Below are 27,037 nucleotides of genomic sequence, written 5' to 3'. Positions count from 1 at the left end.
CGCAATCCCATAACATATAGCACAAGATAGATAGATATAGATAATGAAATTACTCGAATAATCATTGTGATATTCGACTTCTAGAGGTTTTGAGATGAGCTGTATACCATAGCACTGACCAACCTAGGAGAATTGAAAAGGAACAATATAATTATGGCAGAACCACCTTCACTTCCTTATGCTCGAGATGAAGGTTCCACTTCTCAACCTCATTCAGCTTATCCCGCCTTTCCGCCTGAAGCATACGAACCTCATGAAGGATTCTTAGATGAAGTTGAAGAAGAACATATTGAAATGAGTGCTGCTTTGCAGTATTGGGCTGCTATAAGGCATAGAGGGAAAGGCAAAGGTAAAGAAGAAGATGAAGAGTCGTGTGAGTAAACCCTCTTCCTGTCGTTTGACATGAAGCAAAGCAGATCTGTCCGTATATGTTTCGAGCTTATAAGGACCTTCGCCGCCGTAGCTACTAAGACACCTTGGAGGCTTCGATCAAAGTTAAAGACGGTTACGGCTGGGCTTTTTATCTGCTTGAACATTGGAGTGGATCCTCCGGATATAGTGAAAACTAACCCTTGTGCCAAAACCGAATGTTGGATAGATCCTACCCAACTCCCATCGAATAAGGCTATAGAAGCTATTGGTAGAAGTGAGTTCCTCTCTAAGTGTTTTCCAAGCCATGCGTTGTAAATAGCTGCGCACTGATGTCACAATGATACTGCAGACTTACATCAGCAATTCGAAACGTTAAATCCTAAGGTCAAATACAAACCCGTGAGTACTCCTGCGACTATCCAGCCTACGAATACGTGATGGTAAGCTGATATCACGATTGCACTCAGTTCCTTGATCCTTCTATAGAAGAGACAAAGAAACAATGCGTTAACATGCGTAGATCTGCTAAGGATGAGCGAGTCGTATTCTACTATAACGGTCACGGTGTACCTAAACCTACACCCTCGGGAGAGATCTGGGTGTTCAATAAGAGTCAGTCAGCTGCGTGCTGTGTCTCTAGCTGGAAGCAGGAGAGCTGACGCGTTGTGCATAGATTATACGCAGTATATACCGGTCAGCTTGTATGATCTGCAAGAATGGCTTGGATCGTGAGCTACCAAAGTAGTCTTCCTAGCGCTCACCAGTGCTAACAATTTCTTGCAGACCTTGTATATATGTTTGGGAATGCTCGGGAGCGGGGAATATCTTGAACAACTTTGCCAAATCAGCGGAAAGGAGAGATACTGAAGCTCGAGCAGCTCAAGCACAAGCTGGACATTCGGACGGTCTTCCTGGATCACCTTATTCTGAAGCTTTACATCTCGCGGCATGTCAAGCCAATCAAATACTACCCATGTCTCCCGATCTTCCAGCAGATCTTTTCACATGTTGTTTGACATCACCGATAGAAACCGCTTTAAGGCATTTCGTCCTGCAAGATCCCCTTCGGCGGAATGGTGGATTAGACCCAAATGATCCCAGATCAAGGATAACTGTCGACATGGTCATGCGTATACCCGGGGATTTGAAAGATCGTCGGACCCCACTAGGAGAGCTTAGTTGGATTTTCACTGCTGTAACGGATACCATCGCGTGGCTATCATTCCCTCGAGATGTTTTTAATCGGTTATTCAGACAAGATCTGCTAGTTGCTGGGTTGTTCAGGAATTTCTTGTTAGCTCAGAGAATAATGTCAGCTTATCATTGTACACCAACCTCAATACCGGAAATACCTTCAGCTCATAATCATCCGTTATGGCATTCGTGGGATTTAGCTGTGGACGCCTGTTTGGCCCAATTACCAGAACTTTTAGACCTCGAAGCTGCTCGAGAGGCTGGACAATCCAATATCCCACCTCTTAGTGTATATCGACCATCTACATTCTTTGCTCAACACCTGCAAGCGTTCGAGGTCTGGCTGCAACATGGTGGTGCTGTCCCGAATCGACTGGCACCTCGACCCAAGAAAGGTGTAACTATCCCTCGATCACCACCGGAACAACTCCCCATAGTTCTTCAAGTTCTCCTCTCTCAATCTCACAGACTACGAGCGTTAATATTGATATCGCGGTTCGTCGATCTTGGGCCTTGGGCAGTACATTTGTCCTTATCAATCGGTATATTCCCATATGTCCAAAAATTACTCGCTTCGCCGGCTGTCGAGCTCAAGCCTGTTTTGATATATATATGGGCTCGAATATTAGCAATAGATAAAACTTGTCAAGTGGATCTACTTCGAGATTCAGGGTTCACATATTTCACCCAGATATTAGCGCCTTATCCTCAAGCAGGAGCATTAGTGATACCGAATGCTAATGAGCACCGAGCGATGTCAGCTTTCATTTTATCGATCTTATGTCGGAACTTCAAACCTGGACAAACTGCTTGTTTGGGAGTTCAAGTATTTGATTCTTGTGTAGCTCGATTAGGAGAAGACGATTGGCTTTTGAAAACTTGGTGTCTCCTTTGTATAGCTCAACTATGGGCCGACTACGACGATGCGAAAGCCCTCTTCATGCAATCTCAACGACAAAACGAACTTCTCTCTGCTTTACGGTCCACAGCTGTTGAGGTCCGCGCCGCAGCCCTTTACGCCTTTGGAACCTTATTGGGCGCGTCCAGTGCACCAATTGGCTCAGAAGGAGCTAAAGGAGGTGGGGGGACAGGAGCTCAATTGGGATTGAGCGATATTCAACAACTGGAGATTGAAGCTGGATTAGCCTTTGCTTGTATGATGTCAGTCAAAGAAGATGCTTCGCCGATGGTCAGGAAAGAACTAGTGGTTGTGATTAGTTGTGTTGTTAGGGAATGGAGAGGTTGGCTAGTCGCTGCCGCTTGGGTATATTACGAACAAGAAGCAGCCCTTGCGAAAGCTGAATCGTCTAACCAAAGTAACGGATCTATTGGCAAGAATGCAGGACAGGATATAGTTAGCGAGGCATTGCAAGAATGGACGTCAAATGAAGAGAAAAGTCCCGAAGAACATCAACATAATCTCACCTTGCTGAGCTCGTTCAAAGTACTCTTCGAAACGCTCCTTGATCTTTCAGTGGACCCGCATACGGAAGTGGCTCTGATGGCATCTACAGTGGTAGACTATGTCATCGCCTTACTTGTTGACTCGGCATTCACAAGGGTTAAAGGCAGTGCGATTCGCGATCTGTTGAAAAAGCATGCTCAATCTTCGGCTTCCAAACGACCTCAAACGCTAAGCAGGCAAGTATCAACCGCTTTTTCAGAAGGAGGGAAAGTCAATGGATCTGGACAACTGAATTCACCAACCATGCAAAGGAGTAATACCAACGCTTCAACAACTTCCAATTCCGGATCAGGTCCCAGTACGTTGAAAAGGAATAGTAGTGTAGCCAATGCTTTGAGAAGTTTAGCAACTATGACTGGATTAGTCCCTTCAGAATCACCTGACTCGAACAGCTCTACTAATAAAATTGATGCGGAATTTACTAAGATTACTCAGCCTATAACGCCGGATTCAGGTGGAAGTGGATACAAGTCACCTTATCCAGATGGGAGTCATGAACGTATATTACCTGATTCTAACGAACTTGGTCATTCGAATGGAAGTATAAGATCTGGTCCAACCGGAGGTAGTAATAATCAAGGATTAGCAAGATCGAAATCTGCTTATGGGACAGCAAATTTATCTCAATCAGGGTTATCAGCTTTAAGTGGACTGAACGCTGTAAATGTTAAAGCATCAGAAGTTTTAGAAGCATTAACAAAAGAAGACATGGAAAGATTATCTTTTAGAAGAAGTAAATCAACAGAAGTTAATACTGATTTAGATGGTAAATTTGGAAATAATGGACTAGCAAGAAATAATGATTTAGGTTTAGGTATGGTAGCAAAAGAAGTCAAAGATGATGTTTTACCTTTGAAATCTGGTTTTTTCGATTGGGCAATGGAATATTTCAGAGAACCTCAAATGAAAGCTCCTGATGGTGATGAACCTGGTAGTACAGTCTATAATCAACAAGCTTGGAAACATCTAAGAAATGAAAAAATGGTTGAAGATAGTAGATCTGCTGAAGGTTATGCTGGTGAGTTTTGATCATTGTTTCTTTGATAATGGTCCGAGACTATTAGTATCCGGTTAAAAATCATTATGCTGATTGCCTCTTCAATGGGAACCTCATAGCTACGCATGTCTGGAATGTTGATGCTGGAACCTTACATAATGATTCTTGGCCACTACAACTTGCTTTCCACTCTTATGATCCTGTTTTAGCCGTCACGGATGATGCAGATAATGTCTGGTAAGTAGCTACTGGCGCTAAAGAAACCCATTCTCAGTATGAGTGTTGATGATAACGATGTTTGCGACGAATCAGTATCTGGGATTGGCAGACCAAAAGACGACTCAACAAGTTCAGTAATCAGAATATACCCGGAAGCAGTATATCCTCGGTACACTTCATCAATGAGATGGCTAGTAGTCTGATGCTTACGGCTTCGAGTGAGTTGACCCAAAGTGGTGCTAACTCTTGGTCTGACGGCTGATACCTTTCTGTAATGGCGCAGCCGAAGGAAGTATACGTGTATTCCGAGATTACGAAACACCCAACGAAACTGCCTTGGCATCTACTTTCAGGGCAGTATCTGAAATACACCCTGTTGGACACAGTAGTGGAGTTTTGACCGCCTGGGAACAACAGAAGGGTCATTTACTCGTCGGAGGTGATATGAAAGTTGTCAGATTATGGGATGCTACTGTCGAGAGGCATTTAAGGGTATGTCACACTCTAAATCATTGTCCTGATTTGTGTTCTGCTCGACGTTGCGAGCAAAGAGCTAAGATGTTATGGTAATGTAAATAGGATATAGCCACTCAAGCTGGTGCGAATCTTACTGCTATTTCTTCTGATGAACCTGAAGGCAATGTCTTTGTTGCTGGATTTGGAGACGGTGTAGTTCGTTTATTCGATAAACGTGCTGAAGATGCAGGCGAAGTTGTATTGAGAACATGGAGACAACATAAAATTTGGATACAAAGTGTGCATTTACAGAGAGGTAGTATGAGAGAACTTGTTACTGGTTCAATGGATGGTGAAGTCAGAGTTTGGGATGTTAGAAGACCTGATGAACCACTTTATACTATTCCAAGAAGGGATGAAGGTTTAATGGCATTAGCTGTACATACTGGAGCGTCAGTTTTAGCTAGGTGAGTAGGAGTTACATTCACAATTGAATATATGTGAAGGTTATATGTTGATATGATTTGGTTTGATTGGGTATTATAGGACAACAGCTTTAACTTCACATTCTACTAAACAGGAATTAGAGATTACAGGATTCAACGATCCTATACATCCCATAAGATTAGCTAAAATCAATATACCTTTATCTCCAACTTATAATAATCCAATAAATAGTCATAGAATAAATGGATTTATGCCTAGTGCATCTTCATTAGTATTTCATCCTGTAAGTGATAGTTTCTCAAAGGATAATTTATTTGAAGTTTGCTTATGTTTGAATTGGTATAGGTTGAAATGATTATTGCTGCTGGAGGATTTGATGCTTCTGGAACAGTTAAATTATATAAATGTCCTACCCCGAGAACAGCGGTAACGACCTGGGAACAAATGAATGGGAATGCGAGCGCAAGTGCGTTCACCTGATTAGTCATCAAACTTAATTATCGATCACGGAAAGAAGGAAGGAAAAGGGGAAACGCATTACCAATAGCTTTATAAGTAGATGAATTGAAGTACTGAAAGAGACGATTTTTTGTAATTTGATATGAAACAAAGCATACGCATGTATAGTCTCGAGCATACGATCATTCATTGCTTGAACTCCTGTGTTACCTTATCTGTAACACCAAGAAAAAGCCAAGAAACGTGTTCAAAACATAAGAGAATTGTTTGGCTTCCAAGGCTAGATGATACATGTAAAATCAGTTGAAATTGAAATAAACCCTATTGTACAATTACGAATTATTAGTAATTAAATTCAACTTAGAATCGTATTACGAGTAACAACCTTATAAAAAATTAATTGATCGGCGTTGTCCGCTAAATCAACCGTTTTCTACGGCTTTAATTGATTTAAGTTCATCAATTGACGATTTGAACCTACTTTCCAACTCCACCAAGAGGATTAAATTCACTCCCGCTTGTAGAGTACTATATTTAAAACATCTATCTGCCAGAATAGCATCATCATTAATCATTCATCATTTGTCTATACGGGAGTTACAAATTCATATAGGAATTGTGAAAGAGCGGCAGAAAAGAGTAATTCTTTAGATTACATAGGTGAGTTACGATCTTGTCTGAAAATCAATCAATCGGTTATATCGATAAAATCCTTTGAAGCCATCTTTCCTTCATCTTATCATTCCTTTTGTTTAACAAATATCATTTTACACCTTTTATTTATTGCTCCTCAACACCTATATTTCTTTTGTACGTGTTCTATCTATCTTACTGTTTAAATAACTTGTATTTGCTGTTTTGGATTTTGATTGTTTTTCTTTTAACCTTGTACACACGTTTTCAACCTTTCTTCGGTCCGATTAAAATCAGTTACCTATTCAATTGGGTTTTAGGGTTAAGATCAACATCAACAATACACAAAATTAAAAACAATACTACTCTTTTACCCTTGTTTAAATAATATCTTTCATTGTAACAACGTGATATATACACCAAACACACCTCTCGGATATATACGAGAATTGCTTCGAGATCATCCACTAATTTTATCGTGTATTTCCACCTTCAGAAATATCATTTGACGAAAGATCACGACAAACTCGATCATAACCTAGGTCAATGTCGACTTGCAATACCTAAAACTTCCATCGCCACCGATTTCACTTTTTCAAGGAGATAGAAACCTTTTCATACGATTGAGATCTGGGACAGATTGATAGATTGATTGCTCGACATAGCTGAATCAAAATGCCTATCATTGCTCTTGGAGTTGATGAAGGTATATCAACACTTGATTCAGCTTTGAATGAAAAATCAATCACCTCTTTCAACTTATTTGATTCACCTCCTCAATCTCCACCTAAACCACCCCAACCAAACTCTGAGAAAGTGTCAAGTCCAGCTGCAAATTATCCCACCCCAACTTCACCTTTACGGCGATCGACATCTCAGAATGATCAAGATGAATTTGATCACTCTTCTGCTCATGCAGGTCCATCTCAACATCGAGCGATTCCTCCACCTCCTAATCCTCGACGACATAGATCGGGTGTTTTAATGTCAAGAGTGAGAGCAACCTCAAATGGATCAAACGTCAAACTCAGTGTAAATCCAGGAGGAAGTAAAAGTCACGGTGATTTAGCTTCTTTTGGCGGATTTACGAGTCTGAATGACGAAATTGAAGATACGTATGACGATGGTATGGAAGAAATGGAGCAAATGGAAATTGAGGAAGGGGAAGATATCAACGAGACCAATCCAAGGCGGCGCTTCAGATCAACTGATAGAGATAGTTGGAAAAGACACGTTAGTGAAGGTAGTAAAAAAGCTGGTGCGGATGAAGGAGGAGAAGATTCTTTTTGGGATAATTCGTACGTATTGCTTTTCGTGTTCTTGACATATCGCTCAATTGAGCCCATATAGTGCGCGATATTATCATCGACTACATTCTTCTCGTCCTCCATCTGGAAATGCTTCAATAGCCAATTCACCTGAACGTTCCCCTCAACCCCGTTCCAGATCGATAACCTCACCCAGCACTTCCCCCATATATCTTCGTCGGAATCTGACTTTACCTGCCAATGGTCCAGGCCCACCCTCCAATTCAGGTATCTCAGCATCTCTTTCACCAAATCAGCATTTCCTTCAGACTCACCTTCCTCCAACTTTTCACCATACCGGCACCAGTCCCGAGAATTCCATGCTAGAGCATCATCACAGCGCGAATATGGTCTTTACACCCACAACGCAAGAATGGAGAGATTTACAAACAACGCCAGAATGGCAAGAGCTTCATAAGAGCAACAACACGAACCTCGAAATGGAACCTTCTCTCAGCGGATCTAGTTCGGAAGACGAAAGTAAAGGATGGATCGACAGCGAAAGTCCTAATGATAGTGGAAGTGTACGTAGAAGATCAATATCATCAAGTATGTTACTTCGACCAGAACGCAACTCTTCCCTGTCACCTCAACGGAGCGGCCACGGACGCCCTACGTTGCATACTTCGGTGTCGGCGGAATACCTCGGTTCAGAGAAGCAACATACCCCTGATCCTGGATCACCTTTGCTCAGTCCAGCTGACGAAAACCAAGAATTTGCACTCTCTCCTTCCAGGTCGACTATTCCGGTATTCAACCCTGTCATCATTGCTCCTAGTCCAATCATGCCTGTGACGGACAAGGTGGATATCGGAGCGGATGATTCACCAACTAAACCGTCATCAACGAGCTCAGCTCCAGTCACACCGCTGCACTCAAATCATGGTCACGAAACTTTCGATGATGATGACATCATATTGGCTGATCCTGATGTGGACGGTCCAGCGAGATTCGCTTCGATAGGTAGACGGGATAGTTTACGTGTAATCAAGAAACCAGGTGATCCTCCACCTTTGCCCAGGACCAAGACTAAGCGAGAATTGGAACGTGAAAAGCTTCTTTCAATGGTGGATGAGGAATTAGAAACAGATAAGAGATCTCCGCCTTTGGAGGATAGTAATGGATGGGGAGGAGGTGTGCAAGAGATTGGCTCCGGCTTGGGGCTGGGTTCAAGACCGCCCGCCCTATCCGAAGTTCGCATCGATCCCACTGATGTGGCCTTCACAAATGTCAGATCGACTTCAGCCGACCCTATCTTGAATGGTAAAACGGAACCTACGAACCCATTCGAGAACACTTTTGCGCAAGCCAAGAGTATATCTCTACCTGGAAAACCCAAAGGTCCTACTAATATCCTTTCCGCCACATTCAAGCCATCTCCATTGCAAGCTTCACCAGTCACCGCTTCGACAGCGCTAGAAAGCCCCTCATCCAACGTTACGTCCCCTGCGGAAACACCTAATAACGTCACCACCCCCACACCGCCGAATGGCCAAGCTGTACATGGCCCAGCTACTCTAGCATCGATACGGGATTATGCCAAATCAATATCAAGATCAAGGCATCCATCGGTAGAGAGATCCTTAGGCAAAGATGCATCTCCACCTATGTCACCTCGATCGCCGCGTCGAAGGGATACAAACCGAGTATCTCTAGTGGCCGGTAGGGTTGTGCAACCATTCGCGATTCCGCCCTCTACGGCCTTACCACCTTCACATCCACAAAGTAGACCTCAAATGGATCGGAATCCGTCTTTGCAATCATTCTCTCCTTTCCGATCGCCCGCGTTATCGGAGACGAAACCCTCACCTCATTTACCCCAATTTCCCCGACTTGATTCAAGTATTTCCATCGCCCCATCTACCCTCGCACCTAGCGAATGTCCTACGCCCACGGATGAGACTGCTGGAGGTATAGGTGGAAGAGGTATTGATGATTATGTCATTTTGTCGGAAGCTGGAAAAGGAGCCTATGGATTAGTCATGAGGGCCAAAGTGAAAGGCCCAAAGGGGGAACCTGTGGGCGAGGAAGTAATCATAAAGTATATCATCAAAGCTAGAATCCTAGCTGACTGTTGGAAGAAACATAAAAGTCTTGGACCTATTCCGGTCGAATTGCACGTTATGGACCAACTAAGACATCTGTTATATCACAAACCCAACCAACCTTTACCATGGGACCCGGCCAGAGTTCGACCAGACGCATCACCTTCATTGCCGACAGCTGATAGTCCATCAAGTCAAAGTAGCGCGAGTTTCAGAACGCCCGAGAGTAATTGGTCTTCAGCTCATTCTGATAAGTCGGCGGATTCTTTCGTATCCACGCAGAAATATATTGCTGCTGAGATCAAGACGAGTCCTGAGAGAGGTCATCCAAACATCGGCAAGTTGCTGGACTTCTTCGAGGATAGGGAGTTCTACTACTGTGAGTGTCTTGTAGACTATTCTGTAGGTCATAAAACATGCTTGGCGGCTGACGTAGACGATACAGTGGTGATGCCGCGATTCGGGACTGGGTTAGATCTCTTCGATAGGGTGGAATCCTCTCCAACGGGCTTGGAACCATTCGAGATCCGATCATTGCTTGGTCAACTATGCGATGCGGTTCGATTCCTTCACGCAAATGGCATTGTACATCGAGATATCAAAGATGAGAATGTCATTTTAGATGGAAAAGGAAGATGCCAGTTGATTGATTTCGGTTCAGCAGCTCATTGGAGGCCAGGTAAAAGATGGGATACTTTCAGCGGGACACTTCATTATGCTTCGCCTGAAATACTCCGAGGAGAAATGTATGGAGGTAAAGAACAAGATATTTGGGCATTAGGAGTAGTTGGATATGTTTTATTAGTTGGAGAAACTCCATTTAGTGAATTACCTGATGAAGTATTAGAAGGTTTGAGTGATGAAAATTCAAGAGCGAATCAAGTTCTGAATGAAAGGTGTATGTATGGACATCAAGAAGAAGGTTTAGAATCTGATGGTGGAGGAAGACTTGAAGATGCATCTGATTTAGTTAAAAGATGTTTAGAATTAGAAATGTCTGATAGACCTACTGCCGAGATTTTAGTTCAACATAGGTATTTGAAAGGTTCTGGAGGTTGGGTTGGTAAAAAAGGTTGGTTAAAGATGGATACGTCTACTTAGGGCATAATGTTTTCATGATAAAAAGTAATTATTTCTTTGTTATTTGACTTGACTTGAAAGAATAGTTAGTCTCTTGTTTGTTTGTTTTTTTATATTGTGATACATGTTTTATGTGTTTGATCAAATTGAGATTATATGCATGCTTTATCTCATTCATAATAGCTCGAGTTTATGTTAAGATACATGAGCCCCCTAAACGAAGACAGTCAAAGTGGTAGTTTTATTCGCTAAAGAACTTGTGATGATCTTTGAATCGATTTATCCGTTATTCCTCTGATAGCCGATACCTTACTGCGGGGTACTTGATCATTTGATCCTTGTTACCCTTACTCGTTATGGGTACCTAACCTATACATATGTTTACCCTTGAACCAAAAATAATGGTGGCTAGAGTTTTGGATTTTGCACCAATCATATTTACTTCTATACCATCCTTCTATCCAGGGTTAAAGGAAAACAGTGGGAATGAGGAACACTTCTCTAAAGCCAAGGTACGTACTGTACGTATACGTCATATTCTTTTCTAAACGACAATATTTAATTGTTGTTATCTTCTATCAAGTTATTATTATTACCGCTTAATTCGTAGGAGGGTTTTCTTATCTTTGTGAAATTCTATTTGGAATCGGTAAAACCGGCATAAGGGGAAGTTTCACATGGAATGAAGGAATTCGTTTGTATTTGAGCATCTTGAATGGTTGTTTCTCTTCTATTCTGTATTATATCTTACTGTATCATATGTCAGTATCACTGTCAACTAATCGTTGAGGCCAACAAATATCAATTACTCAGAACTCTCATCGAGATTGCGCAATCTAAATCCTGCTTGACGCAAGATTTACTAGTAATCATTTAAGCGAATCAAATCAGATCAAATCAATCAAGTAATCGGAACAAATCGCTTCAACAAAGTTATCTATATTTCCTTATATCAGAAGTCTCGCTTCGTTGAAAATCCTATACCATATGTATAAAAATCCTTTAACAACCGACCTTTAAACGCCTGAAACTAGATTGTGTATATATAGATAGAAAGATAGGGAACAAAAGGCAAAAGGATTTCTTTAATGCATGAAAAGCTTTACTCCAAATTCCCTTTGATCAAAGGATCTTTTATTTTACTTTTCAAAACTATATTTGACGACTCAAGAAAGAAGGTATCATATCGGTCATGATTATAATCCTCAAAATATAGTAATTCGTCTTTTTTGTTTTCTGTTGTAATCCTCTCCGAAATAAGGGTGTGATGGTTAAAGAGGATATAATAAATCCTGGTGCTGGGACGTTATACGTCTATGGTAATGCAAGAACATCTTCACCTGTAGGAAGGAATCGAAAAGCCAGAAGTAGAGGATCTAAAGAAAGATTTGGAAAAATTGAACCTAATTCAAAAGAATTACCTCTTATCAGATGGGATGAATTTGTCAAAGTGAGATTGATTATTTGCCATAAACCTATATCTGAATTATATTTGCTGAATTTTAATGTTTTATATCACCTGTTAGCACCATGAAGATCCTATAAATAACCCTAACCCCGATTCCTTATTGAAATATGGTATAACCGAATACACATACTTACCAGCTGCCTCTGGTGGAGTATTGGGAAAAGGTAAATTCAGTACAGTTTATAAAGTACTAGGAGCAGATGGATTCTACGTGAGTCGCCATTCTTCTTACACAAGAAAAGCAACTTATTATGCCTTGCAATGATAGTACGCCCTCAAGCATACTCCCCTTTTCCCGCATCATCCATTAATCTCGGCTCGATTGTTAAGAGAACCAACTCTCCTAGCGGAATTGCCTAGTCATCCATGCTTGATCGGCGTAGAAGGCTGGGTAAGGACAAAGGGTCATTTCTATCTTATTGGTAAGCAATATTGCTCATTAATGAAAACATGAATACGCTAATAACACTCTGCTTACAGAGCAATATGCCTCTTCTCACGTTCCCCTTCCTGCACATCCATTACCTCTCAAACCGTCAAGAGCGGCCTACATACTCGATCAGCTAGTCTCAGTCATTCGAGATACGCTTCATGGGAAAGGCAGAGTATGCCACAGGGATCTCAAGGGCGATAATGTTCTGATAGATGTCGAGACTGGGGAGATCTTGATTCTAGGTAAGTCTACGATCTGACTGCCCGTTGATTGCAGCCTGCTTACTTGATGTTATCATCAGATCTCGGTCTAGCAACGAGGTTCTCGGCAAGTGAACCAAAATTGACCACTTGTTGTGGTAGTCCAGCTTTTCACGTGAGTATCAGTATATAGCAAGGCAATTTGATACTGATGGTATCATTGACATCGTAGAGTCCGGAAATCGTTAATGCTCTCGCTCGCCCGCCTGGCGAAGTCACGTACTACGGTCCCGAGCTCGATATCTGGTGTATCGCTTTGACCCTTCTGTCCTTACTATTACAAGTGAAATTTCCCTTGGGTCCCAAACATACTTCCCCTTACGTCATGGGACAAAGGGTGCGGGATCGACTGCAAGAATTGGACGAGATGTATCCTCCACACGCACCATGGCGTCCACCCCCTTCCCGAACTTCAGAATCATCAGACGTGGACTATAATTTGGAGAAGAAGGAATGGAGTAGAGTCAGAAAGGCTATGAGAGACTTTTTGGAAATAGATGGAAGAGTCAGGATGCACAAATTCGGTTTATACGAATTAGGTGGGAAAATCAAACAACGAGTAGCCGATTGGGATGAGAAGGAGCAAAGTAGAAGATTCAAGTCAACGAGCTTCATCGAGAGTGAAATCAAATATACTTTGCCAATTTACCTCGATGATCATCAACCTATTGGTACCAAAGGTAAAGGGAAACAAGAGGTGCTCGTTCTGAGGAACCCCATGAGCGAAAGTGAGCGGAGATGTATAAGCTATATCAAGTATCTGTTGCGCTCAGCTGGAATCCTGTATCACCTTCTACCCAACTCTCAAATTCCTTCCGCCATCTCGGCACCTGAAAATCCCGCTGGACCCTCAACACAGAAAGAAGGGACAATATTTCAGCTTGTTGTTAATATTCCTAAAGACTCGCAGAAGGAACAACCAGAAGTTGCAGCAAACGATCCTCAGATAGGATGGTTCCCCTCTTTATTCTCGTTCACCAAAAAGCCACCTCCACTCACATCCTCACCTGCATCTCCACCACAGCGGTCCGCATCACTGCCACCGGCCAAACGATCGGAAACCCCAGCCGTGCCTACGACACCCTCTGCACCTAGAGACAAGTCACCTGGAAGAAGTCTGCGATGCTATATGAGACTAGAATTCGTTCATGATGATCAGATGTCACCTATGACTGACAAGCGCAGTGGATCGGTAGATACCCTTGCTTCACGCAAAGAAGGAAAAGCGAATAGCTTATCAACATTACAGCCTGCCACAGGGATGAATGGCTCGATTCCTAACGCGCATCCTCATCATACCTTCCCAGCAAGATCAGCGTCGGTCACACGACCTTCTACCATCAAGCCGTTGACTAGAAGATCAGCTTCCCAAGCCGCCGTCCCACATGCAAGACAACCCTTGACTAGAATAGCAAGCACTTCTTCGTATTGCGCACCATTATCTCCTCTAAGCAGACAGGTATCTCATTCTGATTCGCCTCCCGGCGCCAACGGTACAATGGAAACTCTATCCAGGGCTCAAAGCCGAACTTCGAATGTATCAAGACAATCCAGTGGGCGACATACATTCCCTTCGTCCCACCATCATCAACAATATACCGCCACAAATCAGTCAAACATCCAAATGACTGAAAGCAAAATTATCATACATCTTTCCGATCAGCGATCTTATACCACACTTAAAAACGCTTTCGATGTCAAACCGTCAGCTTATAACACCCCTATAGCCGCCGATTTGACTCTGTTATCACCTATGACTGTACGAAGGCCAAGCTTAGCACCAAGTTTGACTAAATCTGTACCTGATCCTGAATCTTCAGAGGACGAGCAGCATAGAAGTAGATTCACCAGGAGGAAAACCAACAGTCCACCTAGAGAAGATGAAATAGTAGAAGTAGAAGAAGAAAGAGGAAGACAAAGATCAAAAGAGGGAAGTTCATTGTCTTCTTCAACATCTTCTATATTGCCCTTACAAAAAGTTAAATCAAGGAATTCAACTCATTCAATTAATATTAAACAATTGCCATTTATTTCAAGTGAAACTGGAGAACAACTTGCAATGGATATAGTTAAACATGTTGAAGTAAATGAAAATAATGAAAATGATAAGAATGATAATTCATCAAATGTAAATGTAAAATCAAAGGAAGAAAGAAAAAGAGATAAAAGTGTAAAAGGTAGAAAATCAAATAGAGGTTTATTAGATGTTATTTTCGGTGGTAATAATAATAATGATTCTTCTGATAATGATGGATTAGGAATGAGTTTAGGTACAGGATATGGAAGAGCTATGAGAGCTAGAAGTGTTCCTCCTTATAGAGGTATAGAAGATTTACAATAATAATATTCAAATTTCTTAATCAATTGGTTGTATAAGATTATTATATCGTATTATCGGAAAACTATATTGAACAGAAGCGCAAAGTTGTATCATATAATTTGCTCTTAATAATTTGTAGTGAATATTTAAATGTATACATAGAGAATGGTACAATGACTAATGACGTGATACATGTTTATCAAAAAGTTTGGCAGGATTCTACAGTATACTGAAATATGCCATAAAATGCATGAGTTTTGCATAAATTACAATTGTTTTCAATGTTAAACACGGAAAGCTATACCTTCACGTTTAACTTCAGCACCTCCAGCAGCTGCGAAACCGGTTCCTAAAAATAAAATATCGCATTAGCTATATATATCTTGATATAATTTTGGAAAACAAAAAAAGATAAAAAATAATATATTTACCTTCTTTACCTAATAATATTATACCATCATTATTTATTTTAGCTTCACAAACACAACATCTTCCTTGTGGTTTAACTATTGTATCTGAACAAGTTTGACAAATTACATGACCACAAACAAAAGGATCTTCTTTATCTTTTTTTTGTTTCTTTTTTTTACTTCCTTCTTCATCCGGTATTAATTCCGATTGTGATATTAGAGGTTGTCTAGATGATAAAAGTATATTATTTGTTGAATTTGATAATTCTTTTGTACATGTTGGACAAATTGGTTTTGAATTTGATGAAGGAGGATAAGTTAATATAACAGGAAGAAGGGTTTTACGTCTATCCATCCATCAACAACAAAACAGAATCAGCAAAAAAAATCCCTCAAATACATCTATAGATCGAAATGAAAAAATTACGATATAGGATGAGGTGAATCACCAACATGACATAAAGTTTGTAATTTAACATCTTTTAATGGACCAAGTTTAGCTTGAGGAGTTAAAGAAGGTAACCAAAAAGCAGCTAATTTAGCTTTCCTATTTTCAATTTGTTCAAATTCAATTAATTTTAATGCTTTTTCTTCTGCTTCTTTTGCAACTTTTTCAACATCTCCATTATTTAATTCAAATTTATTTAAAAATTTATTTTGATTTTTATCTTTTTCTTCTTCTTCTTCTTCTTCTTTTATTGATATACGTTTTGTTAATGATCCAGAACTAAAATTAGAATTAGAACCACTTAATTTCATATTTTTTTCAAAATCACTTATAACTCTTTCTCTTGCTTTTAATTTAACTTGTTCTCTTTCTAATTTTTCAATTTCATCCCATTTTTCAATTTCTTTTTTTTTTAATTCTATTAAAGATTTTTGATTTATTAAATCAGATAAAAAACATTCTTTACAATATATATGTCCTAAAGAACATGCTACAGGATTTTTAACTTTTGATAAACAAAGATAACATGAATCTAAAGGTTTAAAAGAATCTTTTCCTAATCTTCTTGCTGCACCATCTTTACGCAATAATGATCTTTCATAATATGATAAAGTTGATTGAGTTGTATTGTTTTTAGCGTCTATAGCGATTGGTCAGCAGATTCACTAAGCTTGATAGTACTCACGAGATCTTGTCATTCTGATAATCCTTTGCACAAATAAGTAATTGTGATAATAATTGAGGAAAAAATGGAATGTCGATAAGATATATTTGTTTTGACCTGACTTTGAAGCAACCGGTTAAAATAGTGAATGAGCCTGATAGTGTATCGATTGAAATATCGTCATCATAGATTGTAGATTTCTCCACCAGACATGTCCACTTCTCTCATCGTAAATCATTTATTTCACTTTTTCCATTATTTGGTACATTTTTAGCATTGCATAAGGGTCGTCAAGTGACCCGTCATATACCCGACATAAGATGTCATCGACAAAAAAAGCATTGAAATCAATTAAATCGCATTTGGAAGAAAGAGATTCAGAATCCGCTCTTTACGAAGCTACTACTTTACTAAAATCGATCGGAGAGGAGGCACCGGAAGCTGCTCAAGTGTAAGTCCATTCAGAGCTTAGAGATGACATAAGCTAACAGATCTGACAGTTTGATCTTTCGAGGTCTAGCTCTCACTCAGCTACAACGAAATGACGAGGCGGAAAAGGTATGCTTTGCATTTCCAAGGATAAGCCGCTCTGTCCCGATCGAAGCTAACTCAAAATGTTAGTCCTACATCCACGCCTATAGATTACAGCCGTCAAATCCACTGGCTTCCGTAGGTCTGAAAAAGCTATATGAGAAAAATCAAGACTGGGACAAGCTGGGTAGTCTATTGGAAGTTTTAGTACAAAGTGCATATGATGAGTGAGCTTGAATGTCTCTAGCGATTTTCAATTTTTACTGAATACTATTCATCGTTAGCGGAGATGCCGAAAAATGTGCAGCCACTCTACAAGAGCTTGTGGAGCTCAGAGCGAAGCATGGAACAGCAGATAAGGTATTTTGCGATATGTTCATGAGGAGTAACGTTGGACGATGCTGACAGCTTCTTTCGATTACAGCTATACCGATCTCTGGATCAATTACTTCCTTCTTCACCTCTTGTACCGCTTCTTCAATCTGCATCTCCGCCAAGCGGCTCATACGTCCCATTCCCAGCCCCGATATACCCACCCGCTTCAGCAGCAATAGCACCTACCCTTCCTTCGCCCTTACCTCATGTTTCACATCTCGTTGCATCTTTACCGCTGTTAACGAATCTGCTAGTCCGAGCGGAATCATTGGTATATACAACAGTTGAGGGGAAAGTGAAAGTTGGTAGACAAAGACTAGGTGCTGGACCAGAAAAGGAAGTGAGGAGGAAGGTTGAGTCGGAAGTCCTTGGAGGGGAATTGGGTATGAGAACGGTTGAATTGCTCAAAGAAGTAGGCTCGCATCCTAACGTATCTGAGGAAGTAAGGAGAGAAGTCGAAATTAGGGAATTTAAGTTTTGGAGAAAGTTAGGAGCATCCTTACCGTGAGTTTGACCGAGCAAGTCGAACAACATGTGCGTGCTAAGCAGAAAATGGCTTTTAAGATCTAAACAAGGGGAGAAGCCGATCACGAATACATCTTCTAGCAAGGGACCCAAAACCGCGCAACCAGTCAAGACAGGAACTGCTGACTTACCCACTGCTTCGCTTTTTGAACCTCATATATATCCTACACCTAATAAGGAAGAAGCACTACGGAGAACAGATGATCTCGCGAACGGATTCGTTTTGCTGGGAATTACAGGGAAAGGAGCCGAAGAAGGATGGTCATGGGTTTTGGAGGGCAAGGATGAGCCAACGCTATGTGAGCCAGATCAAATGGTGGAAAATGAAGAAGCTAACGACTTTCTTAGACTACGATATCGAGCTTTTGCACAAATATGCTAAAGCCTTCCCAGAATCTAGAATGACAGATTTCATTGACGATTATTGCAGATGGTTCAAATTACCTCTGCCTGAGCCTGAGGAAGAGGAAGAGAGCATTGCTTCCGCCAATGGAGATGAGACGGCCGCTCAAAAAGTGAGCAAGAAACCTAAAAATAGAAAGGGCAGAAGTGGAATGAACGCTCGAGAACGTAGAAAAGCACGTCGAGCTGCAGGAAAAGAAGGATTATTGGCCGAGGATTTAGATCAGGAAGAAAGGGAAGAATTGGTCTCAGGAATGACTGTAAGCTACTAGCTTTTAATAAACTGCTTGTTGAATTACTCATTTTGTCACGGTAGAAACTGGTCGATCAATTGCCTCGATCGATATTTGCTCATCGAGTGATGGCCAGAATATCTTTACAGGACGAGGATTGGCCAAACGCAATATCTTTTGGTGATAAAGGCAAGGCTTTGGTCAAAGAGCTCGAAAATGAGAGGGGTATTGCGCTACCCAGGTGAGTGATCGCGCTGGTACGGATCCACGCAGATGAGCTCAACTTGCATCAGCGTACGGGCATCACTCGACACCATACTTGGTCTCGCTTGTGTTCCTTATTTCGCTCCAAAACACCACCCTCGAGCTATTCGACTGCTCGAAGGCGTACTCAAATTTGAACCCAACAACAAGGAAGCTCGTTTTGCCAGGGCTCAAATACATCAAGCTGCTGGAAAATGGTCTCATGCAAGAAAGGAGTTCAAGTCTCTGATCGACGCAGGTGGCGACGAAAAAGATGTTGTCGCTGCGAAGGAAGAATTAGCATGGTGTTTGGTCAATGATGGAGATCTTGAGAAAGGGAGAGAAATTCTTGAGGAGGTTGTGGAGATCAGAGATGCTAGATGGGAAAAGGATGGCAAAGATGACGAAGCGTATTCTCGAGCTAGAGCATGGTGGAGACTGGGTAGAGCGGAATGGTCGATCGGAGGTGAGCTGATCCACATTTGTGAACACGAAAGAGGCTGATCTGCAGGTGCAGATGATGAAAGCCGACAACATGCCGAAGAATGGTTCATGGCATCTATCCGCGCTTTGCCTACTTTCCCATCAGCTTATACATCCCTTGGAGTCTGTTACGAATCTGTCAATCCTCCAGATGAAGAACGAGCGTCAAAGTGCTTCCAGAAGGCGTTTGAACTTGATGCTACTGAGACAGAAGCTGCTCATAAGCTCGCTATAGGCTACGCAAACGATGACGAATGGGCGCTTGTTCGAACCATTGCTATGAGAGTCATGGAGGGTGAAGGAGGTCTCGATGGAGTAGCTGGAGGCGAGATCATGAACCCGAAAGGCAGATTCGCTCCGCAAAATGGATGGGCCTGGAAAGCTTTGGGATCAACCGAGGTTGTAAGTTCAGATACAGCTAGGGTGATATTTGTGATCTGATTGAGCTGACCACTCTGTCTTGATAGCATTATAAGAACTACGCTAAAGCTGCTCAGGCATATCAAATCGCTCTCCGAGGTGACCCTGACGATGTGTCCATGTGGGTAATGCTCGGCGAATCATATGTCAAATGCGGTCGGCATATTGCTGGCTTGAAGACCCTCAATCACGCTCTCGAACTCCAACCAGACAACTGGCGAGCTTTATTCAATATCGGCGAGACCCAAGCTCAGCTGGGAGTTTTCGACAAAGCCATAGAAGCGTATGAGAAGGTAATCGAGAGTTCCGGAAAGAAAGAAATCGGTATCATTGCGGCACTCGCAGATGCTCATCTTTCACTTGGTCGACAAAGTGCAGCAGGAGGTTTCAGGCAGAGATCGAGGAATGCCTTACACTCCGCTGTGACTCTGGTTACGGATGTATTGAAGGACGGTAGAAGTCACCGAGCTTGGGCTTGGAAAACAATTGGAGATGCTGCCTTCGAGCTGAGCAATCAGGAATCCAGTCTTCAAGAGGCTTTGGCGTCAAGCGAAATTTTAGGACCTGTCTTAGAACTTTTGGCTGCTGATGATATCGACAGGAGATCTCAAGTCGAAGGTTTGGGCCACGCTGCGAACTTATTGCAAACTTCCCCAGATCTCGAATATACACTTAAAGCATCAATATTTGCTTTCGCCTACCGTGCGTATTTGCTCAAAAACGAACCTCGTGTTGCGGATCCCGCCTTATACGATTTCGCAAGCTCTCTACACTCTCTCGCCCTTAGGTTGCCCGACGGCGACATCAAGACATCTTGTCTCAAAGCTGCCATTTCTGCGATTAGATTGGCTCTGGAGAGGGATGCGGGAGATGAGAGACTTTGGAATGCGCTTGGTGTCATATCTGAGACCGCTGGTCCACAAGTGGCTCAGCACGCTTTCGTTATCTCGCTCGAGCTGTATTCGAAGGTAGGGACGCCCCACTTCTAGTAGAACGGGACAGGAGCTGATGAGTGGTATTGCTAGGATCCGATCGTATGGGCCAATCTCGGTTACCTTTACCTGCGATTGGATGATCGAGAACTTGCCAATCAATGTTTCCTCAAAGCTCAAACAACAGACCCTGACTATGCGCCAGCTTGGTTTGGTCAAGGTATATTGGCGGATAGAAATGGAGATAAGCAAAATGCCAAAGCTCTGTATGCCCACGCTGTTACTTTATCAGCTGGTTCATTGGTGGGTCGTCCACGCATTCTGTGAATAATTGGTTCATAACTGAATGCCTTCACTACAGCTTGAGGCTGATCTCGCTTTGGCCATTACCACCTTCGAGCGATTCCTTCTACCTGGCGCGCAGATAGATATCAACCTCTTACATCAGCCTGCTTTCGCTCTTCGCCATTACTGCCATCAACGGCCTAACGACTTCGCTGCTGCCCACTTGTACGGCCTGATCTGCGAAAGACTCGGTCTGGCTGATGAAGCTGCTATGTCGCTTGAGAAGGCCGCCGCAGTGCTCGAGGAAGAATTCGAGAGAACCGAATCCGCCAGCATTGAATCTCGCTATGCTGTTGCATTGGTCAATCTGGGACGAATACAGCTTGCTGCCAAGAAATATCAAGCATCACTCGATACACTAGATAATGGCTGGGAGCTGATATCTGGGTCTACGGATGGAGATGTCGCTTCGCTCAAACCGCAGTGCAGACTCCTCCAAGGATTGGCTCGTTACTGGCTGGGTCAAATTGACGAGTCATTGGAGGCTTTCGAAAACGCTCTAGAAGAAGCTTCTACATCCCAAGATCTGAAGTCGAAAGAGGAAATAGCGGTGTTGCTGAGTAGAACACTTTGGGGTTTGGGAGGCGACGATGCGAAGGAAACTGCAAAGACTAATTTGATGGAGTGGTACGTTGGGCATGCTAAAGATTTTCAAATCCAAAGTGATGCTGACTGACCATTTTTTGTAGTTTATCGCAAGAAAGCCCTTCTCTCAAAGTCATCTCTACTTTAGCGGCGATAGCGATGACCTCCTCAGACTCAGATTTGGTAGAAGCAGCAATGTCCGAAATGCAATCTCGGCCCTTGGAAGCGAGAATCAAAGAAGATCCAGCAGGTCAATCGACCTTGGTATTATATCTACATGCTTTATCGGACGGTCGATCGGAAGAAGCACATACAATATTAGAGAACGCCGTACAAGCTTCTCCAGCAAATGTCAAAGCCCGAAATAAATTAGCTGAAGCTTTCATACAGGCTGGTAAAGCTAAAGAAGCAATTGAGGTATTGGAAAGCATGGATCGAGTGGAAAATGTAAAGGATAAAGCTCAATTGGATAGCTTAATAGGTACTGCGCAGATATTGGATGGAGAACAAAGTGGAATTAGTAAATTACAGAAAAGCGTAATGATCGCTCCTTGGGAAGAAGAAGCATGGAATTCTCTTGCGTGGGGCAGGAAACTGATAGCTGAGGCTGAGGTCGAAGTTGTAGAAGAGTAGGATTGAGGTCATATAAGTAAATGTTATGCATTTCGTTGTGGAAGTTGGAAGGAGGCAATATCGATAGGTGTTCTTTCGTATCGTTTTCTCCTTTACTCTTTCACATGAGAGGTCGTTTACAACAAGGTCCATTATAGACTTACGGAGATGACACACAATATCAGGAGTCCAGCTTTATAGTTGAATTAGTCTGAAAGAGGGTCAAATTAGTCTTCATTCATTCGGAAGCATACGCTGAGCTGAGTGCCAAAATTGCATAAACGATAAGCAACGAATTCTCTGATCACGACGACAGACGCGATGTTCTTGCCCTTGGAAATCTGGACTTTCTTCGTAAAACCAAGATCAGGCATTTTCAGAACGAGTCTGGACAATCCCAAGTCTGGAATCCTGGGCTTCAACACAACTTCGCTTCCATCGGGACCTTAGGACCAAGCGCAATATCCCATGCCATCTGTTCTGCTAGGGCTTCGGAGTATGCGTCTTACAGTAGTATCAAATGAGGGGTCCCTCGTTTAGCTCTCGTCTGCAGGACGCTGGACGCCGACTGTTACAAGTTTTATATAAATGCATATGCGTGGGAAAGATGTGACTACGAAGCGATATCATTATTGACAACTGTGTTAAGGACATTCGCGAATTGATATGGATAAGTTACTCATATGACACAAAGGATAAACACTGGGCACATCTTCATGATGTGAGCTTGGCTGGTTATGATCGATTATCTCCCTTCGGACAACAGGGAAAGCAATCCCATCCTGGAGTACCGGTTTGCTCTGACTCATGTGGAAGGAGCGCAGTATTTTCGGATGCAAGGCTGGCCAAGCTGGCCAAGCTGGAGGGCCGGGTGCTCATAGGGGGTTCTGCGGCCGGTTGCCTCTGCGCCCCAGTCGCTTCTGGAGTAGGTCGTTCGGTCATATTGCTAGACTCTACAACCCATTGCCAGTATTGATTGGCGCACCATTCCTCTTCCGTCGTGTCCAACCCCTTGGTCCGAGGAAATTGATGTTCTACCAATAATCTCTCACCCAATTTCTCTATTGTCGTCTGGATCTCATCAGGCCAATCGAAACCGAGGCCGAGGCGAAAAACCGACAAATCAGGTGGAGCATGGTCATATATATCATGGGAAACCTTCCTCAACATCTCGACTTTATAAATTCTTTCACCCAGCTCGGTTAGATCGTAACTCTCGGGTGATTTACGAATTGACGCGGAAATCGTCTCCATCCCATTCTCTAATTTGCAATAGTCGATATTTTGGTCCGCGAAAACCGGCAAGAACTCTTTAAATTCTGTACGGCTTTGTTCGGATGATCTTTCCACTTCGGTCAACCCTTCCCATCTCGTCTTTGCTATACCCCAGAACAAGGCGACATCCTTTTTGATTTTGGAATCGAGTAAAGTGTGAATCATTGCTTCTGTGGCGGCTGTGCGGAATGAAAACGAGGCGTCGTGCTTACAATAGTCCCTGGTCAAGGCTTGCTGATCGAGCGGATAGTATAAGGACTCTTTCTGTTCTTGCGTTAGGTGTCTGTCTTCTCTAAAGGCGTAAGTTGTTCGAATCTCCTCGGAGGTGACTTTATTTTTCTGCCTCAGTTCGTTTCTTGTCATATCGGAAAAACTTGATGCAGACATGTTGTTGTGGCAATGCGTGTCTATAGCTCGTCAAGGTGATGAAAGCGGTCAGATGTGGTGGTATTGGTATAAGATGACCGGATTGGGATGTAAAAAGCTGAGGAGTCATGTGTGACAATCTTGCTTTTTATACGTGAAAACTCGCCAACGCTTTCACAGAGACTGTGGTTATGACGCTACATTAGGACTGTGGAGCAGAAGACATTTGCAGTCCTTGGCCTTCTAGAGAGGGTCTTCCAAAATCAATGACTAAGGATGGAACTGAAGCTCGTTGTCATGCAGTGCAATGGTCATAAAGGTGATTTTTGGTCCAGGCTTGTTGTCTAAGCGAAGGATCAATCATGAGCTCATTGTATTTAAAGAGAGGCCTTCCTGATACATGTATAGTGCTTCGTTTTGGGAAATGCAGTGTTCAGAGAGTCTGCACCATGAAGTTCCTATCAAGCATTGCTTCTGTACAAGCAGTACAAAATTTACTAGCGCCTTCTTGGCTGAGGAAGACATGAGAGTGGCACATAGTCGAAGAAAAAAGAATGGGGTATGCCCATTGCTTGGTCCGACCGACGACTGGTAGAAAGGTTTGAAGCAGTTTAGAATAATCAGGATTACAAAGTGTAATAAGAAGCTCGCTAGAGGCGATTTGTATTGGCCTCAGGATGAGAAGAAGGCGAATAAAACTCTGGGTAGCACTGGTCTAGGGGGTATTCATCAATCAAAATCGCAGAGCGCAGCTCTCCTCACCCTGTGAAAAGGGTAGAGTACGTATAATATACCACCACTCAATAGATATTGTATGCATTCCGGTCGAGTCAACATTATATCACAGGTAAAAAGCAAATTTGCCGGAGACCACCTTGAAATATACAGCCTCTCACTTTCAAAAAGATTACTTTCAGGAAATTATGATATAATAGGGGACAAGCAAGTCAGAACTGGGTCTTAGAAGAGTTTTTCACGGCTTGAACGCTAAGATGGGCAACAAGACGTAAAGCAAGTAGCATGGGGGGACTTCGTCCTCTTCAGTCTCGACTTGGCTGCATTTTGGATTTCTTCTCGATCCGTGACTGTCGATTCGGTTGTTGGGTCAGGATACCTCGCCGGATGAGAAGGAGCAGAGGGCTTGATATCGAGATTTAAATCATTGGGTCCAAAATTATTGTGTTTGTTATCTTTTGGTGACCAATCCTCCCCGGATCCTAAGTAATTGCTTGTTTCGGGTTCCTCGCGATGTGCCAGACCTCCATCGCTTATGGTCATATCAGACATGTTGGCAGAAGGCAAATTTCCATGCGGTGGTAGCTGAGCTCCTCCAGGGGAAATTGCATCATTTTTTTGGTCATCATCTCGCCTCCAATTGTCTGGATCTTGGTCCCGAGCATGATCCCAATCAGAGAATAGAGTCCCTCTTGTGAGCGAGTCCACTAGTAATAGATTGGATCGCAATTTCGGATAGGCATCGGGATGGTATATGCCAGATCTGGATTTCCATCTTGCTCTTACCCAGGGATGAATCGTCTCGGGACATTCCTCCAACGCTTCCTTTGGAAGGACGCTAGGGGCTCGTGAATTAGGAAACCCTTGGTAAATGGTGTCACAGACATGTTGTGTTAGGTCGATCGTAAACATTTCTTTGCAATAATCAGAGGGAGATCCCGGGTCTTTAGGATTGGCAGACTCCTTGAATTGCCATCGAAGCACTTTGAGAGCCTTTTCATCATTGACTCCTGATAGTCCAAAATGATGCTTTACAGCCTGCCATTGGTGGGAAGAACGATACTCCTCCTCTTGGTTCCACTTGGACAGAGCTTCTTTAGCTCTAAACCTTCGAGTATTTAACAGGAGTCCGTTGGTCATTGCGGTGTGAAACATTGCTGCGATAGTAGCTGTTCGGGCAGCTGGGGTTGTGGAAGGCTGATGATACATGGTAAGGAGTGGAGATATATCAAATTCGCAGAAATGGGGATCGACTTCCAAAAGCCCTGACTTTCGTTTGAACGCCTTGGCAATGTCCTGCCTCGTGACCGAGTGGCTGGACATCACCCTGGTTCTTTCCGCGTTATGTTCTGCGATTGACGAGCTATAATGGAACAGTCAACTTATATACGTATGGTCTAATAACGGATCAGCCGGCGCTCACCTTGCCTGGCCGCCATATGCACTGGCGCAGCTGGGGATGATATTTGAGCTTGTAGACATGATTAATGGTTATGAGCAGGTGAATCCTAAATGTAGCTGCAGTGATAGAAGGTGAACGTTGGAGTAAGTGGAAAGTGGATGAATTCTTATTCGATAGGTTCCTATTCTGGGTGTTTAAATATCCCACGATTCTGCCTGTCTCAGAGATCGAGTCGAATACTGGTCTTCGCAGCCTAGGCCTAGCTGTGAATGGAGGTGAGTATAACGGATCAACATGTATCAAAGGTGAGGTAGGCCTAGACCAAATCACGTCATCATTTATCACAGCGTAGGCCTAGCTGTGAAAGGAGGTGATTATAACGGATCATCATGTATCAAAGGTGAGGCAAAGCCTAGACTATATCACTTATCTAGGCAGAAAGGAAGTGAACAGTAGCGACAATAAAGCGTCATAGCAAAATATCTATGAGCTAATATATGATGCTCTAACGTTATAACCTTTGAAGACCTGTCTTGGGCCTAGATTAGCAGCGTCCTGGGCAGAGCAGGACTGGTAGCGTGCATCCTTTTGTATCTTCGTGTGTAACGCTGATTGCTAAAGTGGACTCGTATGAGTTACAGCTGTACCTCTCGTCTCTCATATGCTTTGCGCTGTATACGTGAAAAGATAGCTTTAGGCGTGATGCGCAGAAGGGCAAGGATGACAGCTTATTGAACAACGAGATATCTGCCACGTGAAAATGCCACGGATGAGTTGTAAACAATAAGGAACACCCTGAAATTCATCGTACGGTTAGTTACATTATTACACAGTTCGCGATTAAATGTTAAAAAATCAAAATCTCATATAGCTAAGCCAAACTTGTATTATCGTCT

At 42.6% G+C, this 27,037-nt stretch overlaps 7 protein-coding genes across 7 annotated transcripts; 4 read left to right on the top strand and 3 right to left on the bottom strand.

The window, feature by feature from the left end:
• Positions 1-153: 153 nt before the first annotated feature.
• On the top strand, positions 154-5,630 carry I206_104600 (uncharacterized protein; the record flags this gene model as incomplete). The annotated part of the gene is made up of 12 exons (XM_019153899.1): positions 154-373; positions 464-646; positions 722-771; positions 840-984; positions 1,046-1,100; positions 1,156-4,049; positions 4,148-4,265; positions 4,341-4,465; positions 4,531-4,739; positions 4,827-5,170; positions 5,250-5,433; positions 5,496-5,630. The coding sequence occupies 12 exons, from the start codon at positions 154-156 to the stop codon at positions 5,628-5,630; spliced, it is 4,662 nt and encodes a 1,553-aa protein (XP_019012639.1).
• A 1,287-nt stretch (positions 5,631-6,917) lies between these two features.
• Positions 6,918-10,695, top strand: I206_104599 (uncharacterized protein; the record flags this gene model as incomplete). The annotated part of the gene is made up of 3 exons (XM_070202978.1): positions 6,918-7,540; positions 7,593-9,973; positions 10,040-10,695. 3 exons carry the CDS (start codon positions 6,918-6,920, stop codon positions 10,693-10,695), a joined length of 3,660 nt encoding a protein of 1,219 aa, XP_070059079.1.
• Positions 10,696-11,941: 1,246 nt separating this feature from the next.
• I206_104598 (uncharacterized protein) lies at positions 11,942-15,176 on the top strand (the record flags this gene model as incomplete). Its single annotated transcript, XM_019153897.1, has 6 exons — positions 11,942-12,124; positions 12,201-12,353; positions 12,411-12,564; positions 12,623-12,817; positions 12,877-12,950; positions 13,008-15,176. 6 exons carry the CDS (start codon positions 11,942-11,944, stop codon positions 15,174-15,176), a joined length of 2,928 nt encoding a protein of 975 aa, XP_019012637.1.
• Positions 15,177-15,439: 263 nt separating this feature from the next.
• I206_104597 (uncharacterized protein) lies at positions 15,440-16,711 on the bottom strand (the record flags this gene model as incomplete). The annotated part of the gene is made up of 4 exons (XM_019153896.1): positions 15,440-15,504; positions 15,587-15,912; positions 15,993-16,653; positions 16,699-16,711. 4 exons carry the CDS (start codon positions 16,709-16,711, stop codon positions 15,440-15,442), a joined length of 1,065 nt encoding a protein of 354 aa, XP_019012636.1.
• Positions 16,712-16,997: 286 nt separating this feature from the next.
• On the top strand, positions 16,998-22,384 carry I206_104596 (uncharacterized protein; the record flags this gene model as incomplete). Its single annotated transcript, XM_019153895.1, has 14 exons — positions 16,998-17,128; positions 17,178-17,235; positions 17,299-17,435; positions 17,493-17,568; positions 17,633-18,087; positions 18,148-18,407; positions 18,457-18,770; positions 18,827-18,984; positions 19,037-19,452; positions 19,504-19,871; positions 19,937-20,857; positions 20,915-21,124; positions 21,183-21,793; positions 21,856-22,384. 14 exons carry the CDS (start codon positions 16,998-17,000, stop codon positions 22,382-22,384), a joined length of 4,644 nt encoding a protein of 1,547 aa, XP_019012635.1.
• Positions 22,385-23,098: 714 nt separating this feature from the next.
• I206_104595 (uncharacterized protein) lies at positions 23,099-24,025 on the bottom strand (the record flags this gene model as incomplete). The annotated part of the gene is made up of 1 exon (XM_019153894.1): positions 23,099-24,025. The coding sequence occupies one exon, from the start codon at positions 24,023-24,025 to the stop codon at positions 23,099-23,101; it is 927 nt and encodes a 308-aa protein (XP_019012634.1).
• A 966-nt stretch (positions 24,026-24,991) lies between these two features.
• On the bottom strand, positions 24,992-26,221 carry I206_104594 (uncharacterized protein; the record flags this gene model as incomplete). The annotated part of the gene is made up of 2 exons (XM_019153893.1): positions 24,992-26,102; positions 26,163-26,221. 2 exons carry the CDS (start codon positions 26,219-26,221, stop codon positions 24,992-24,994), a joined length of 1,170 nt encoding a protein of 389 aa, XP_019012633.1.
• Between the last annotated feature and the right edge of the window lie 816 nt (positions 26,222-27,037).

This window comes from Kwoniella pini, chromosome 6, assembly GCF_000512605.2.
Source record: "Kwoniella pini CBS 10737 chromosome 6, complete sequence".
Lineage (NCBI taxonomy): Eukaryota > Fungi > Basidiomycota > Tremellomycetes > Tremellales > Cryptococcaceae > Kwoniella > Kwoniella pini.
The sequence above is the reverse complement of the archived record's forward strand: the minus strand, read 5'-3'. Positions and strand labels throughout refer to the sequence as shown.